Below are 17,883 nucleotides of genomic sequence, written 5' to 3' on the forward strand. Positions count from 1 at the left end.
TACTCTCTCACACATCTCTAGAATTTCATAGATGAAGCATCCAAAATACATGAAAAATGTGCCCTGGGAATGAACAGAGGGCGTTTGGCATGGCCTGACACTAGAGAGGGACACACAGCTTGAATCACATTCTCAAGTCAGAATGCCGCCAGCAGTCAGGGTACACTCTATGCCGCCTCACCCTGAAAAGCCCAGTTCTCACCCACAAGGGCTGCGATTAAGTTGTTCTCCCTGATTCTGAACTTGTGCAATGGATATTTTTTTTTTCCCACTGAGACTCGGCATAGGACTTTATATGTATTCTTGGCCCAGTTTGTTCTTTTCCATTGTAAGTTAGCTAAAGAAGGAACCTCCCAGGAGTCCAGAGCTGAGGTTCATATTGATGTTGTCTTACAATGAGACAGAAGTTCCACCTTTGTGCCTAAAGTCACCAGGACACAAGGGAGCAAGGACTTATAAAAGGAGACTCGGCCATTAACCACCAACATGAATACAATTAAGCAAGCTCTAGAAAACATGGACCCTCAGCTTTAAATGCCGCAGAATTGGAAAGACAAGCATAATGGGAAATCTATACGATGCTAGAGAAAACAGAAAAACGCAGCAGGTCAAAACAACTCCTTATTTATTTCTACAGATGGTCCAATTCCAGAAATCAAAGCCTTTGAAGAACATTAACAACGATGCATTACAATTTCCTATGGCTTTTGTTGTTGTTGTTGCTGTTGTTGTTGTTGTTAAAATACATATATCTACTCCCAATCCACTGAGGCTAAGGGAGCTGATTTCTGGCTCATATGGCTTCACCTTATAAAATCAACGTGTTTAGACAGCCATCACCATTCACAGTTGGGATCAGAGCCACTTGCATAGTGTAAAACACAAATGCTCAGAGAAAGACATGTGTTCAGGTAATCTCACTTTTTGGACTAGACAAAAGAATTTTTTCTTTTCTTCCCAGTTTTGTTGTAAAAACACAATATATTAATCCATTCATCAACCTAACTCTAGAATAAAGAAAATCAAGTTCAGATTCAGAAAGACAAATACGATGTTTTTCTCTTATTCCCAGGGCTTTTTACAGAGATACATAAAGCATACAAGTGTCAGTAGAAGGAAGATGTCTGGGGGAAAAATGGAAACGGGGGGGGGGGGCTAAAAAAGGGAAAACAAAGGGGCTAAGGGGAAAAATACAGGGGCTGGAGGAAGAGGGCAAAGAGAGTAAGCTGAATACTGTACATTTTATACATGTATGAAATACCTTTATGAGATTGCATTACCAAGCTTGGTGAATATATGCCAATCAAAATGCCACGTCATAGGCAGGAAAATGGGTACAACAAAGATCATCATATTCAGTCACTCCCAGAAAGATAAGCATCATGGCTTCTCTCATTTGTGATTAGCAGGTATCATGTAGAAACAAACAAACAAAAATCATGTATGGCTACCTGGCATGAAAATAGAAGGGAACTGTCTAGAGAAACACAGGGGACTAATGGTGGGGAAGGGAGAACAGGAAAGCTAGGGTATACGGGGGAGTCCTCTCAATGTATGATATGTAATTGTATACAAATTTAATAGGAGAAATTGATGAAGAAAATCATATAAAATCTTTTTACTTTACTATCAATCCCGATTACACCAAATCACAGATGTGGAATGTGGATGAGATCTGAATGGATATAAACATAGGACTTAGATCCCTAGGAATCAGTGTTTTACTCCAGAGGCTCAACCAAGTAATACTGTGCCCAGAGACATTCTGGAGGCTGTAAGAAGATCTTACAGTCCCTTCTGGAGGTATTCTATTAATTCAATCAAATTTTCAGACAGCCAGTATTTAAAATGCTAATGATTTGCCCTTTCAATGCCAGTGTGGTCTGTCAGCTTCTGTCACATGACTGCACGCAGTTAAAGTCATACCTGCATCCCAGCCAAAGCATGTTGGGCCAGCTTCACGTTCTTTGATTCCAACGCCAACTGGAGAGGCAGCAGGCATTTCTCCCTGGCAGACACAGAAGTGCAACATGTGAGCTTGGCAAAATTGGCAGTCATGCACTGTAGGTCTTAGGATGCACCCCCACCCCCACCCCAACCCCAACTCACCACCATCCCAACCACTGTCACCACTACTACCCCAACTCCCCAACCACACAAAAAACTAGAACCCTTCATGAAATTACAAATGATTTAAAGAGCAACAAATCTTTACAGAAATACTAATACACCAGGAGCCTGCCTTCTTAATGTGGCTGCAGGAAGAACAAATACAATTACATGCTTTCTCCTTCCCCGGATTAATGAGTTGCTCATACCCAGTACACCATGTACAAACAACTCTAGACAGCAGCATTTACATCAATTTCTATGTCCCCTGCAGAGCCTCTCCCTACCTAGGAAGTCATTGTATCATCTCTAGCATTCTTTATCCATATAAATTAAAATCCTATTAAATTTGTCAATTCTTCCCAACTCAAAGAATGCCACAGTCATTAATAATTTTAAATTTTCTTTTTGTAGTCTCTATCAAGTCCAGAATACGCATATTCCCATAACATAAATATAACCACATAACAGCAGGTTGGTCAACAAGAGGCATAAACAAACAATATGAAAGATAGAGCTATTTGGGTTGCCTAAAGTTTAAATACAAAAACAAACAAACAAAACAGAGAATTAAAATATGTTAGGAATTAGCCAAAAGAGCCACAAAGACAAAAGTATTTTGTATTAGAGTTTATTTGCATTCACCTTAAATAATTAAATAGGTCCAGAATTTTAATCAATTAACTCATTATTTGCAATTTTACTCAACCCATCATTCCCCCATGGGTTCCAGCGGTACAACAGAACAAATGTCACTTCATTTTTCCTGTCTACCTCCAATACACCAAAGCAGCCCCACTGTTTTTGAAAATCTGTTTGCATTTTCAGCATAAGCCAGAAAGATAAGTGAGTGAACCATGGGGTTAGAATCTAGGGTGTCATTTGTTGGGGAACAGGGGTCACTGCTATAGAATACAATGGAACAGAAGGTTAATTATAGCCTTGATTCCTTCCTGTCCACCCCACAGCTTTGCAGCCTTCCTGCAGAATCTTCTAGCAGCAGCTCCCTACTGACAAAGTGTCAGAGTCTTTGACACTCCCTGAAGGCAGCTGTGTGACAGCTGCCAACAGCCCAGCAGGAAGAACACTTGGTGCCTAATCTTTCTCACCTCTCCTCTTGCCAACCCAAGGATCCAATGTCCATTTTTACAGGATAATGGACGGCAGCTCTGCCAGGTTACATGAGGTACAACCTTTGGCAGACAAATGAATTGCCCAAATATGTCACTTCCAGATGGGTGGTTGTAACTTTGTTGCTGTTACCGGTTTTATCTGCCCTTCTAGGTGATCATGCAAAAGCCCTGCTGAGCAGTTGATTGCAGAAGAAAAAGATGAGGCTTCCAATTTTGTGTCTTTTGTTCAGCCATAACCAGTGCATAATTTGGAAAATTAATTCGGAAGGTAAAAACAGAGGGAGGAGGAGGGGTCTTGGACTGATGGGGTAACAGCAGAAGCAGCCCACTTTACCTGTAAACCCCCAAACAATCAAATCTTCATCAGGATGAATTTTCCATGAAAGAACTTTCATCTCCATCTTCGAGTCAGACCCACCAGCGAGGGCATAGCTCCAAGAAGCCATTCAGGAAATCCAAAGCCCTCACAGCTAAATGGATGCAGCAGGAGCCATCCACAAGGTAGCCGCAGGCTGACACTGCACATGCTTTACGTATTCTACATCAAGGTTAGCGTGAGTGCCTCATGCCGCAACCATAGCTATTCTTTTGTAAACGCCCCCTGGGAAGCAATGTTGCGTTCATACTCAACTGAAAAATCACTACCACCCATCTGCACCCATCCTTCCATCTGTGTGTGGTTCCCCCAGTCCTTCCTCTATCCCGTGACTGATTTGAGGTAGGGTTCAGGCAAATTCCAGGACTACATCTTGACTCTGAAGCACCTTCCTAATGTGTTCTCCATGCTGTTCTGAAGGCTGGTAGGGTGGGACTGTTTCAACAAGGTTTGTGCTCAGTTGACAGGTATCACAGTTAGTGTGAAGGCCATTGGCTATGGATTCATTAAGACCTGAACCAAACTGTAATATTGTTAGTTCTTAGCTTCCCATCCATTGAACGGGACAATCTTAAAGCCAACACTGAGCTGGGTACAATGGTTTAGACCTGCAATCCTAGAACTTGGGAGGTTGAAGCAAGAGTATGGCTTCAAGTTTGAGGCCAGTCAGGTCAGATTTTGTAGTGAGAGAGACTCTTATGCAAAATAAAGCAGAATAAAAACCAATCCTGAAGAGCTGAAGTAAGGAGTGGGTGCTGCGGAGCAGGGAGTAGCAGGATTTTTCGGTACAAAAACAGCTGTGCATTTCACGTGGTCTCTGTTAGAATTGCTCAGCTCTGCCAGACATAGAGGCAGCCAGAGACAACAGGTAAGTCAACGAACACGGCCATGTTCCAATGAACCTGTACTTATAAAAGCAGACAAGGGCCAGATCAATTCTGCATACCAGCCTGTCCAGTCCTGGCACAGATCATGCCCTAGAACATGGGCTAAGCAAATCAAGCCTTCTCATGTATCCAGAACATTTTCACAGGATATGGGGCTAACTGCCTCAGAAGGGCATCAGCAAAACCAAAGATGGCACCAAAATCTCTCTTAGAAAATAGGCACTTTGAATGAACATCACTGTAGGCAAATACTTCACTGGGCATTAAACCAAGGCATTCTGTCCATCTATTGAATCAACATTTGGTATCTACAGTGTGCCAGGCACCATGTACAGATCTGGGCATGAGCCAACATGGAACAGGACAGAGCAGGTGTGTTTGTTCATTTGTATTCAGAAGGAACTGGAAGAAGAAAAATATTCTTAGTATATACTGTTTCTATATTTAGTCTATCTATAACTACAACTTTAAAATAAACCTTCTTATCCTTGGGTCACACAAGAAGAAGCTTGGGTTCAGGGAAGATCTGCAGCCTGTCTAAATTCACGCAATTCAAATGTATTGGAGGGAATTCCCTGACATTCTAAACCAAATTCTGCCTAACCTACTTTGGTATTAAAAGTGCAGGGCAAAGCAAGAACAGTTGTTTCTTAACCATTTGTAGGTCACACATATGAAAAAAAATGTAGCATAAAGGGAGACAGCAGAGGGGAGCTGTGTGCTCAAACCACATTACACACATGAATGAAAATGTCCTTGTGAAACCCAGTACCATGTACAATGAAAACAGGTCCGTTAACAACATTACACAGGGGCTGAGGAGGTAGAAGGCTAAACCACTTGTCACACAGCATGAGGCCAGAGTTCAGAAGCCCCATAAAAACTGGGCACTATGGCAGCCATCCATAGCCTGAGCACTTGGGAGACTGAGTGAAGATCCCCAGGACAAGCTGACTAGCTAAAGTAACCGAGTGTTCACTCTACTGCTGTAGGAAGCACTCTGTCCAGAGCAATTTGGGGGAAGAAAAGGTTATTTAAGTTTACAGATTACAGTCCATCGCTGAGGGAGGCCTGGGCAGGAGCTCAAGCAAGAACTTGAAGCAGAAACCGTGGAGGAATGCAAGCACTCAGGAGCTCTCCCCTCCCCACTCCTCCCTCCAAAGAGTTGTTTATTGGTGTGTGTGCGCGCGTGTGCTTGTGCGTGCACATGCGCAGGGGCTTGTACAGGCTAGAAAAGGGTGTTGGATCTCATGGGACTTGAGTTATAGGTGACTCTGTGGTGTGGGATAATTGTATTCTGTCAATCATGTTTTAAATAAACGCTGATTGGCCAGGCAGGAATTATAGGTGGGTCAACCAGACAGGAAGTAGAGGCAGGGTGATGAGAACAGGAGAATTCTAGGAAGGAAGAAACCCATTCCTCCCAGTCCTGCCCAGATCACTGAAGAAGCAGGATGTAATCTGCCCCACTGAAAAAGGTATTAAGCCATGTGGCTAACATAGATAAAAATAATGGGTTAATATAAGTTATAAGAGCTAATACAAAGCCTGAGCTAATGGGCCAATCAGTTTATAACTTAATGTAGACTCTTTGTGTGATTTTCTCTGGGACTAAATGTCTGGGGAACTGGGCAAGACAGAAATCTCAACAAGCAGGACCTCATGTTACAACTCTGTGTCGTCTGATGGGAACAGATTGTTAGATTTGCTACAAAAGCATCAAATGCTCTTAAACTCTCTCTAGCCCCTTAGTCAGCAAATATACATATATAAACACACACACACACACACACACACATATATATATATATGTAATCTCCCAGGGCCTTTGGCCCAGGGAAGGTACTACCCACAGAGGCCTAAGTCCTTATACTGGCAACATGACCCAACCAGATGCCATTTAGGAAAAGGGAACTTTCAACTGAGAAAATATCCTCACCAAATTGACTCCAGGGCATACCTGTAGTACATTTTTTTTGATTGCCTGATGATGGATGTGGGAGGGGCCAGCTCACTGTGGGCAGTGTTACCCCAAGGATAGTGTCCTTGGAACTATAAGAAAGCAGGCTAAGCAAGCCATGAGGAGAAATCCAGTAAGCAGTATTCCTCCATGGCCTCTATCAGTTTCTGCCTCCAGGTTCCTGCCTTGAGTTCCTACCTGACTCCTTTCGATGGTGGATCGTGATGTGCAAGTGTAAGAGAAACAAACCCTTTCCTCCCCAAGTTGCTCATGTTCTTGGAATTTTGTCACAGCAGTAAGATCCGTAAGATGGGCCTCCTACATCAACGACCAATCAAGACAATCCCCACAGACATGTCCACAGGTTGATCTGATCTGGGCATTCCCTAATGGATACTTCTCAGGTGACCCTAGGCTGTGTCAGCAGATAGTCAAAGGTCATTTGGACACTGAGATTGGCAAGCTCTGGATTTACAGAGAGATTCTGTCTTAGGAAATAAAGTGGAGAACAACCGAGGAAGACATTCGACATCAACTTGAGGCCTTCACATGCATGTGGACATAAGCACCTACACACATGTGCCTACATGTATGGAAACACACATTACACATGACACATATATACATATGTACACAAGTTATTTAAAAGCAAACAAGTAACTAAAAGAATCTGTCAAAATACTTCCTTTCAGACAAATTGTGTTAGTTACTTCTTGATTAGTAACTTCTGTGATAAAGCACCATGACCAAGGCAACTAATAGAAAGTATTTACTTGGGGCTTGCAGTCCTAGAGGGATAAGAGCGTATCACCACCATTGCAGGAAAATATGGCTGCAGGTAGTCATGGCAACTGGAACAGGAGCTGAAAACTGAGCTGCTCACATCTGGAACCACAAACAACAAGTAGAGAACAAACTAGGGATATCAAGAGACTTGGAGACAAGCCACCCTCAAGCGACACACTCCCACCAACAAGACCACACCTACTAAGCTCCCACAAACAGCATCAGTAACTGAGGACCACGTATTCAAATAACTGAGAATATGGGAGACATCTCATTCAAACCACAACAGGAGGGAATATATTATTTTTCAGGAGACTCATGTTGTTCCCCCCCCACACACACCAGTTCCACAGGGATCCCTAGTCCCTGCTCTAAGGGGAAAGAACTCTGCCCAACATGGTAGAAACTTAAGGGTCTGTGCTGAGTCAAAGGCTGTTTTGATGGCTTGGCTGGGTTTAGGATTCTGCTAAATAGTCTCTGACTAGATTCCACAACGATCCCTGGGCACAGGATACAGGGGGATAATGGACTGTCCTTCCATCTAAGTCCCTCAGCCCCTCTTATCCTACAGCTTCAGAGAGGAGTTTCTGTCTTAGATCCTAGCTTCAGCTGGAAAGGAACACACGCAAGAACCAACAGAACTCGTGGGACTCATCTGATTGCCTCCCTGGCTCTGTGACATCATTAAAACCCTCCAGCCTTCCTTTTGTAAAGTGACTTTAATGAGAGTGCGTGACAGGCCTGTTAATTGGGGCTCAGGATGAGATTGATAATAAAGATGTGACATTGCACGCACTCAGTCCCCTTGCACCTTCAGAGCACAGATAAATCATCTTTGGATCTTTCTGGACGCTGCCTCGTTGGAAAAAAAGCACAGGAAAACAAACATCCATTTGCGTTTAGTGGGCACTTTCTATGCACAGGCATGTGCAAATTCATTCTTGTCTAATTAACTGAAGGCAGCAGGCTTCGGTTTCAGGGCCTGGCACGCCATTATTTCTTGAAAAATAATTAGCAGGATGCCATTCTCACGCCAAAGACATTATCTTGTGACACGGTGCCTGGGCATGTCAAGGAGACTAAACCCGTCTCCATAACTGCCCTGTCACAGATCACAGACCAGCTTCATTAGGCTTGAAGGCGACAGAGGACAAAGGGAAATTTAAAAAGAATGGGAAAGAATTACAACTTGATAATAATGACCCGCAAACATGAGCAGAAATGAGAATGTCTAGTAAAACCACAGAGTTCCTGGAGTTTGAGGTGCTTCTTCTTTGATACCTTGGTGGGAAGTATCAATAAGTCACTTTGTATTCATGAGGTCACTCCCCAGGACTCTGATCTGACCCATGTATTAAGTCACCATATGATAAGAGTATCTCTTGTTGAAATCAGTGGCTTTTATGTACAATATGCCATGCTACACAACTTCCTATTTACCTTCATAATTACAACATATAAAAATTAACTACAAAACCAAAATTCATATTTTATTGAGTTATGCCTTTTGAAGGTGCAGATTTGCTATGCTTTGAACGTGGCTTGTTGCCACCAAAAGCTCACACTGGGGTTCGGGGGTGCCCAGAGCAGCAATGTTGTGAGTGAGGCCGGGTAGGAAGTGTCTGGCCACAGTGGAAGAGCTGTCCTGCAGGGATTAATGCTCTTTCTTAGGACTGAGTTCTTGCTTTCTTGGAACTAGATGAGCTGCAATTAAGAGTGGGGATAGCAAATTCAACTCTGCCTTCTCTCTGTTGGTACTGTTTGTCCTTGTCATGTTCCCCAAGCTGGAAGCAGCTCATCACCATCACCCGAGGCCATGAAGATGCCAGATGCATGATGCTCAACCTCCTAGCCTCCAGAATAATAAAACCAAGCAAGCACCTATTAAAAATAAATTACTCCCTCAAGTATTCTGTCATATCAAGAAAAAAATAGGCTAAGACAGATTTAATTGTGCATTAAAAAAAAACGAAACTAACAGGGCCAAGGTTCCATGGCCCCAGGGGAGAACTTCCTATTTTTCTTAAGCTAATCAAACACAGTATTAAGCTGCCTCCTAAATCCTTATCTTTATACTTGAAGATTAGCGCATCTCTCAACCCTCATTATAGAATCTTCTTTTCTTGGTGGATGGCGATTAGTACAGAGACTCTTGACTGAGCAACGTGTAAAGAACAAGAGACGGTGGAGTGCTCAGTTCTAAATGAGGCTCGGAATCACCAAAGAACAGGGGTGGAAAAACTGTAAGAGTCAGAGGTAGTGAACACAACAGCAAACTGTGGTTTTTGAACATGACAAGGCTGCTGCTCCTACTCATGGCAGTTGTAAATGCAAGCATAAGACACACATAAAAGTGATATGGGATGCCCCTCTGTATGCCGTGAATACGTTTTATTACCACTGGTTCTTAAAGAAGCCGATCTGGCCAGTAGCCAGGCAGAATCATGCCAGGCAGGAAATCCAAGCAGAGATACAAAGAGAAGGGCAGAGTCAGAACAGATGCTAACAGACATTGGAAAAGCAAGATGTGAGGTAACAAACCATGAGCCTCATAGAAATGGGTTAATTTGATTGTAAGAGCTAACTAATAATAAGCCTGAGCCATTGGCCAAACGTTTATAATTAATATTAAGCCTCTGAGTGGTAGTTCCAAAACTGCAGGTGGGAGAGAAACATCTAGCTACACACAAAATTAAGTCAACCAAGTTTCTAGCTTAGATGGAAGAAGAGATCATGAAGTCCCACTTTTAGCTGAGATGCGTTTGGTAATTTATGCCTGCTGGAAATGGGGAGAGTTGGGTTTTTGCTTTGTTTGTTTGTTTCAAGGATACAACTCCTGAGAGACTACCCATGCTTTGGTAAATGGCCTACACACATGTACATACTGGCAGAACTAAGCAAAATCAGTGGGTTTAAATCACAACGCACCTGAGATTGGGAGGGACAAGATGTGGTAGGAACAGGGAAGGAATTAAAAGGGAAGAGAGTTGATGTAGATTTGATCAAATACAATATACCCATGTCTGAAATTCCCAAACAATTAAAAGAAACAAACAAACAAAACAGCACAAATAACCACCACACTGGGGATGGAAACAGGCATAGCCCAGGTCATGTGACTTTATCCTTTGTGAGTGGCATTTCAGAGACAAAGTGTTCTACTCCATGGTGGTATGAGAAGTTACAAGTTGTTTGAAAGCCAGAAATAATTCACTCCTTGGATGTTCCTGTGGAGTTCAAGACACAGCTAGCACCACTCCCAGTAGCCACGCTCTTTCCTATTTTGAGTATAGGTTTTTTAGCCTCCTGTTGTGATGCTGTCTTCATCCTTATGAATACAAACGCTTTTATCAGCTTGTACCAATACTGATGGATTTCCACTGATGAAGCTTTGGCTTCAGTCAATCCCACGGAGCCAGTTGGATCTAAATTGGTTTCTTAACAGACTTTCTCTAGAGTACAGTTAAAACATTTCCATTTTATTCTCGGTCTCATTTATATTTTATTGAAATTGTTTTTGTCCATGTCAATCCTTTCCTTTTATATTTAAAATGAAGATTAGAGTCACCTGTCAGAGCTATGTTAGGTCTTTGGGACATATCTAGGATTGACATGAAATCCATTTTCTTCCACAGGCTTGTAAGATTTCTTAGCAAGCTTCCTGTAGTTATTAAGTTGAGCCTATGAAATTGTCATTTCTCTTAAGTCAGAAAAGGTTGAATATTGGCAACGTCCAACGATTCAATCTAGCACAGAAATCTGAAATAATATGCGTATGCTCATATTTTACCTCAGGATTTAAGGTGGCATTATCTATCTTTTTCTTATAAAATGCTTACATGTACATAAAAGGATCCAAGAGCATAAAAGGATTATCTAGCACTAGAAATAGATTTGGCTTCTGCCTAAGAAAGAGTTTTCTTATCTCAGTGCTGACAACGGGCATTTCTACAGAGAGATGGCTCCTTTTCTTTTCATAAGCATCTCTGTATTAATCTTTACATAGAAGATACTTTTATAATTGGAAGCGACTGTTTCTTGTTGTCACTAGTTCTGGCTCCTTGTAAAATGGTTCCTATAGCATTTCTTCCCCCAGTTCAGCTTAAAAAGGGACTGGAACTTACTTTCATAGACACAGAGTATAAAGATGAACTCTTTCTTCCATTTCTTTCTGGAATTTACTAATGTTCTCTATGGCTGCTGTGTTGCTCATAAAGAATACCTCTGTTTATACTGTGGTATGACCAAGGTTTAATGGGGGTGACATAATAACCATTATGGCAAGGAGCACAGTGGTTGACTGGTAGGCAGGCATGGAACTCACTGTAGGAGTAAGTAGTTCAGGGTTTATATTCTAATCCACAAGCTTGAGGCAGAGAAAACTAACTGAGACTGGTACAGGCTTTTGAAACCTCAAAATCCAATCCCCAGGGACTCACCTCCTCCACCAAGGCCACACCTCCTAACCCTTCCTAAACAGTTCCATCAACCAGGACCAAGCATTGACATATATGGGGCTTCCAGGGACCATTGTTTCTCAAGCCAGTGTAGCAAATGATAAAGCAAGGCTGTCAATTATCTGAAAAAGGTTTCAGTGCTGGTTTTTTCCCTTTCACAGTTTGTGTCTAAGTTTGAAAACAACTACAAACAAAATATAAACTAACATAAATACAACATTTTACTACATTGTTATGAAAGAGTAATAGATTTATCTTATTTAGTCTACTATTCTTTCAATATTTGAAAGACATGAAGCATGAGTAAAAAAATAATTGATAAGAGAGAGTCAATTTTTAATCATTCTGGAAGAAAATTAATGATATTATAGCTTGATACTTTCCCTTAAAATCTAGTATTATTAATATTACTATTTCTACTATAAGATATAAATTCTATATAATCAGAGAAGGAAAAGTATTTCTCTATTTGGGCAGACAACAGCTGACATGATGTCCACATTAATTCTAAGGATGACTTTCTAGATTCCAAATATTGAGCATGAGTCTAGTACTAGGTTTGCACTGAGCAAAGAACAAAAGGAAGGTAGGTGTTGTTCCTGTCTCAGATAGAAACAAGAGCGGGCACACCTTACAAACACCACTGAAGGCAAAATACCTGAGAAGTGTTAACAAGACAATTTAAAGGTTTACTGGGACTTTGGAGATGAGCAAGAAGGCCAGAGCCAGTGACCTCCTCGCCTCACTGGATATAGCCTATGTGTTGGCCACAGACTGGTCTTCTTCTTTGGGTCAGGTAGCTGCCACTCCAACCAAAGGATACCTGAGTCAAGGAGGAATGACAGAAGTGACATTTATTAAAGTCTCCAATGTGCCAGGTACTGTGCTGAGGGCTTAGTTTGCCATTTAGTAACTCCCACGAGTCAATAAGCAAGGACAAATGTGGCTGGCTGGCACTTGTTGCTATAGCAACAGAGAGGAAGAAAGAAAACTGGCATCTGGACATGAGGTAAGCCATGCTCCTGGCCAGTCTGCAGCCTTCACGCTTAGCTTGTTTGTTTGCTTTCCAATCTCAATGAGTACTAGATTAAACATTACACACAGAAAGAGGCTTTGTGAAGAATTCTCCAGGAACAGCTCTCTGAGTAATGGACTTGCCTCCAGGCCTGCCAACCAGAGCTTGATATCCAGGACCCACATTGTGAAAGGAAAGAACCAATTCCCTCAATTTTGCATGATTTCTACATACACATGATGGTACGTGCATACACACACAATAAATTTAATTTTAAAAATTTTAAAGAAACTCCCTTTTTCTACCCAGTCACTCCACCCTTTCAGTTCCTGCCTCAGCTACCACACAGTCGTACACTTGGCTTGTACATTTGCTACTGCGAGCGGCTGTAAGATCTGCTGTAAACTGCTCCTCCCCTCCATTAACACACTAAACGATTCCCTGGGGAAGCAATGTCTGTGCCACCACGGAAGGGATCCTGGCTTTATGACTTTCATAAATACTAAGTGTTGGTATGGATATGTATCAAGAGTTCAAGAATAGTAACCTGCTTTGGCCTGCAACTGTTTCTTCTTGTAACCCCTTCTAAGAAAATGATCATGGAAGAAGCAAAAGACTTTTTCTGCAGGACCATTTGCAATGTAAATAAGCTTAAATCGTGGCAAGCCCACAGAAGGGAATAATGGGCACTAACAAAGCATTCTGGAGTTTCTATTAACAAAGGCAAATTTCTGGATTTAAAAACAAATGACATATGTGTTCAGAGAGGGGGAGGAAGGATGAGAGACAGGGAGGAACTCAAACATCTCTAAACGTGTCTTTGTACACTGGGGACTGGAAGGATTCTGGTTTCATTATCTACATTTTTAGTTTATTTTTTTGAGGCAGGTAGCTCAGGCTGGCCTACAATTTTTACCTTCCTGTCTCAGACTCCCAGGAGCTGAGACAACAGGCATGGACCACCATGCGTCTTTGTATTTGCATTTTAAAGATTTCAAGAATTAAATACAGTCATCTTTTAATAACTATGAGGGACTGTTGCAAGATGTTCAAATCTCTGGGATGAAACAGCACAAAGTCTCTGTAAATGGCCTATGTATACCACCTGTATAGTTAAATCATCTATAGATTACTTTTAATATCTAATGCATTGAGACTATTGTGTTAATGTTTACTAAAATGTGTTGCTTGGGGGAATAACAACAGGAGGAAAATGTATGTAGAGGTTTCATCCCAGTTATAATTTAAAAATCATACTTTCAACCCTAGGTTGACTGGGTCCGTAGATACAGAACCCATAGATCTGGAGGGCCGCTTACTGCTTTAGAGCAGGAACAGTGACATCAGCCTTCCCTGCACCTGCGAAGGCTGCTCTCACCACCTTCCCTTGCTTACTGTTTCCTGGACCCCTGAACACCGAGTGCATTTGCAGTCTGGCCCCAGTCTAAGCCCCGCCCCTGCACTTCTGCCAGGCTCCCTTCCTCTCTGCATCTTCACCCAGAGCTCTTCTCACACTATCAAAAGCTGGGCTGTAGCCCTGGACCAGCTTCCTCGTTCTTCCTCATACCAAACCAAGCCAAAATAAAACAAAACAAAAAAACCAAAACAACAACAACAACAAAAAAAACCCACAAACACACACAACAACAACAACAACAAAAACCTGATTATTTTTCAAAGGCTTACTGAATTCTGTCTTTTCCTGAATGCCTTCTTGACTTACACTAGGCTAACACATGAACCCAAAATGTAGCTGTTTGTCCAATTTCTAACGTAAAATAACCATATTTAATATAATCATGTTCCCTTCAATAATACATCTCCCTACAGACAAGCATGCAGGCTTCGCATGATAATGCTAACAGCATACAACATGCCTGCGGACATTATTCTTCCTTCCCTGGTGTATGGCATTCATATGCATTTTGTTTGTTAATGACTTTTTTCAGGATGAAACACTCCAGCTGGCAATGGCTCTCTGCTCAGACTCCAGCAGGACAGCATTCCTCTGCCAGGAATTAGCAAGCCGAAGCAAACCACAGGGAGACTTCCAGCCACAATCAACAAATCTTAGGCAAGAAGAGAAAAATCACCCAGCAGTAGCAATAGCATTTTTTTCTATGCTGATAACCTTGTGTACCTAATGTAGCTCCTTTTGGAAAACATGGCAACTCTATGGCATAATCTTCTTTCAGAAAACTGCACAATCAAGGACAGGTAACTCGAAACATAACAAACCAATCACCTTGAAGAAACACCAATTCCGGGCCCTATTCACAACACAATAGCCTATCAATACTCACCGTAATACACACACACATACACACACATTTACTAGAACTTTTTACAAAGTAAATGTCCTGACAACAAAATGGTAGGCTAAATGAGAAGCATGGCTTCTATTAAATAGAATTTCTAGTACTTGTGTGTAGTATTCCTATGTTCTACATGCCCTCAGCCTCTTTGAGAAAAATCATGGAACAGAAGAGGAAGGTGCCCCAGTGGTACAAGCCTATAATGCTGGCTACTTGGTAGCTGGAGGCAAGAAAAGTACACATTCTAGGCTTGCCTGGTCTACAAAGTGAGTTCAAGACCAGATTGGGCAACTTGGAAGAGGCTTCATCTCAAAGCAAAATGAGGATAGGGATGGGGTTCAGTGGTAGACACTTGACTAGCATATAAAAGACCCTGGCTCCACCCAGTTCTGTTTAGGGTGGGGGGGAGACAGGAGGCTGGGAAGATGGCTCAATTTGTAAGGTGCTTGCTGTGAAAACAGGAACATCTGAGTCCAGATCCCAAGCATCCAGGCAAAAAGCCAGGCACAGTGACATGTGTGCTTGTACTCCCAGCATGGGGGAGGCAGAGACAGGAGAATCCCTGGAATTTGCTGAATAGGCAGTCAAGCCAACTGGTGAGAGATGCAGTCTCAAAAAATAAGGTGAAGTGATTGTTAGATGCATAATATCAATCTCCAGCATGTCCACAAATGTGCATACTTGCACACCTACATGCACGCGTGCACAAACACACAAATACAGCGTGCACATGTATACACACATACACAACAGTAATAGTAAAAATTTTAAAAAAACACAGGAGGCAGTTCTATTATATAATATTAGTTATAATATCAAAGTGCTTTCTAAAACCAGTCTATGACTAGATCAACATAACTAAATTAAAATTGGTATTCTTAACTGACAATCCATGTTTGAGAAATAAGATTTTAATAATAAAGACAAAGTCTTTAATAAACATTGATTTCATCTACTATATATCCAGGCATACATGGAATGTTATATATATATCATACAACCCACAGACTAGGGAGGTGACAGACCACTGAAAACATACAGACACAAACTCAAGGCAGTAGGGACCTGTATTTCAGAGTCACTAAAGTGGAACCAATCTTGAAAAAAATTTTCAAGCATCTTTAGAGATGTGTTGACATTTATTTGGCCTTGAAACAGAAGGGACACAATAAACCTTGGTCAGCCAAAGGAAGAAGAGGGGAAAGACATGAAGGTAGAGTAGGCTCAGGCATAAGTTAATATTTGACTGTGACCAGATGGGGAGGTCGGTGAGAACAGAGTTTGACAAAGTGGATGTGAGTCAGGGCTTAGGAGTCTCACAGTGATGCCAGGAGGCCTGGCTATGGGCCAGGTGAAAATGAGAAGCTAATGGGAGATCTTTAATCAAGGCAATAAAACAACCTCAAACACTGTCTACAAAGCGGAGCTCCAGTTACAACATAGAGAATAGAGACAAGCAGAACATGATGGGGAAAGATTGGAATGAAAGGAGTGTGGGTAAGGATAACATTCAAATTCTCACCTATTCAATTCTTTATTTTCTTCACCTAGAATAAGGAACTGCACTTAGGGAGACAGCTTAGGTGGTGAAGTACCTGCTGTGTAAGCATGAGGACCTGAGTTCTAGTCCCCAGTATCCATGTAAAAGCCAGGCACAGTGGCTTGCATCTGTAAAGTCAGTGCTAGAGCAAGGGAGGCACAGACAGGGGGATCCCCGGATTATTGGCCAGTTAGCCTTGCCAAGTTGACAAGCTCTAGGTTCCGTGAGATATCCCCTCTCAATAAAAAAAAAGGTGTCGAGTCAGCAAGGTAAACACTACCATGCTGACTTGTGGCCTCCATCTATGCGTTCTCTCAGTCTTTTCTCTGTCTCTTTCTCTCTAGCACACACATATACATGCACCCATCCTCCCCCACACATGCACATACCCACACAAGTACTTAGCATACATGAAATAAAAAATGTGTGACTGATATTACTTGCCTGAAAAAGTGTTGCAATGATTAAACAGTTGTATTAATCAGATTCTTAACTGGCTGCCCAAGGCATCCTAATGTTCACAGTGCTACTCAAATCCCCTGCCTCCCCCATTTATCTTCCTACTATTTGATCTGACTTGTCCTTCAAGAGGCCTCATGACTACAGATACAGGCACTTCAGGTCACAAACCCTACAAATAGTTGCTCATGCATAGCTTTCAGGCCTAGAGACCCAAACACTTATGGTACCACATGTCCTCTGAAAAACATTTGGATCTGAAGCCCAAACACAGTGCATGCTCTGAGTAGGAGTTCTGAGGTCTCAGGTACTGAGAATGTGAGAGGCAAGTTTTTGGGGACATCTGGTTGGCTCTGAAGAAAGCAAGAATGGAGCCACTGCCATATGACCTCAGGGCAGGCCCCTTGTCACTCATATCTTAGGGCAATAATAATAACATTAACACAATGGACACGCCCCACAAATGGTCTCTTTCCATTGTTGTAGTTGTCTGGTTATTATAGTCTTCCTGTTGTGACCATTAGAAAACGTGAGGAAGGACCCAACCCTGCTAATATGGGCCCTCATTGGACAAAGGATGTATTCAGTTCTCGCCTAAAGAAATGGAGGGAGGAAATGGGACCCACAGATGGTAGAATGGGGTAGAGTGGATCTCCTGTAGAACCAGTTTAGAGAAGTATGTGCAAAGTATAGGAACTGCACCACTAGGAACTGAGTTCAAGGGGCTCCTTTGGGACACCAACAAAAAGTCTAGAGGACTCTGTGATCACCAGGAAGATGCCCGGAAAGCTGTCCTTCAAAGTCATGCCCATTTAGTGCTAGTGCCCTACTCACTGAGTGCCTACC

At 42.1% G+C, this 17,883-nt stretch overlaps 1 protein-coding gene across 1 annotated transcript in view; it reads right to left on the bottom strand.

The window, feature by feature from the left end:
* Arfgef3 (ARFGEF family member 3) overlaps window positions 1–17,883 on the bottom strand; it is a 146,822-nt gene that overhangs the window by 95,420 nt on the left and 33,519 nt on the right. The window contains exon 3 of the mRNA XM_038340047.1: window positions 1,927–2,008. Coding sequence (XP_038195975.1) covers window positions 1,927–2,008 — 82 coding nt within the window. The remainder of the gene's footprint in view (window positions 1–1,926; window positions 2,009–17,883) is intronic.

This window comes from Arvicola amphibius, chromosome 8 (genome assembly GCF_903992535.2).
Source record: "Arvicola amphibius chromosome 8, mArvAmp1.2, whole genome shotgun sequence".
NCBI classification, from domain to species: Eukaryota; Metazoa; Chordata; class Mammalia; order Rodentia; family Cricetidae; genus Arvicola; species Arvicola amphibius.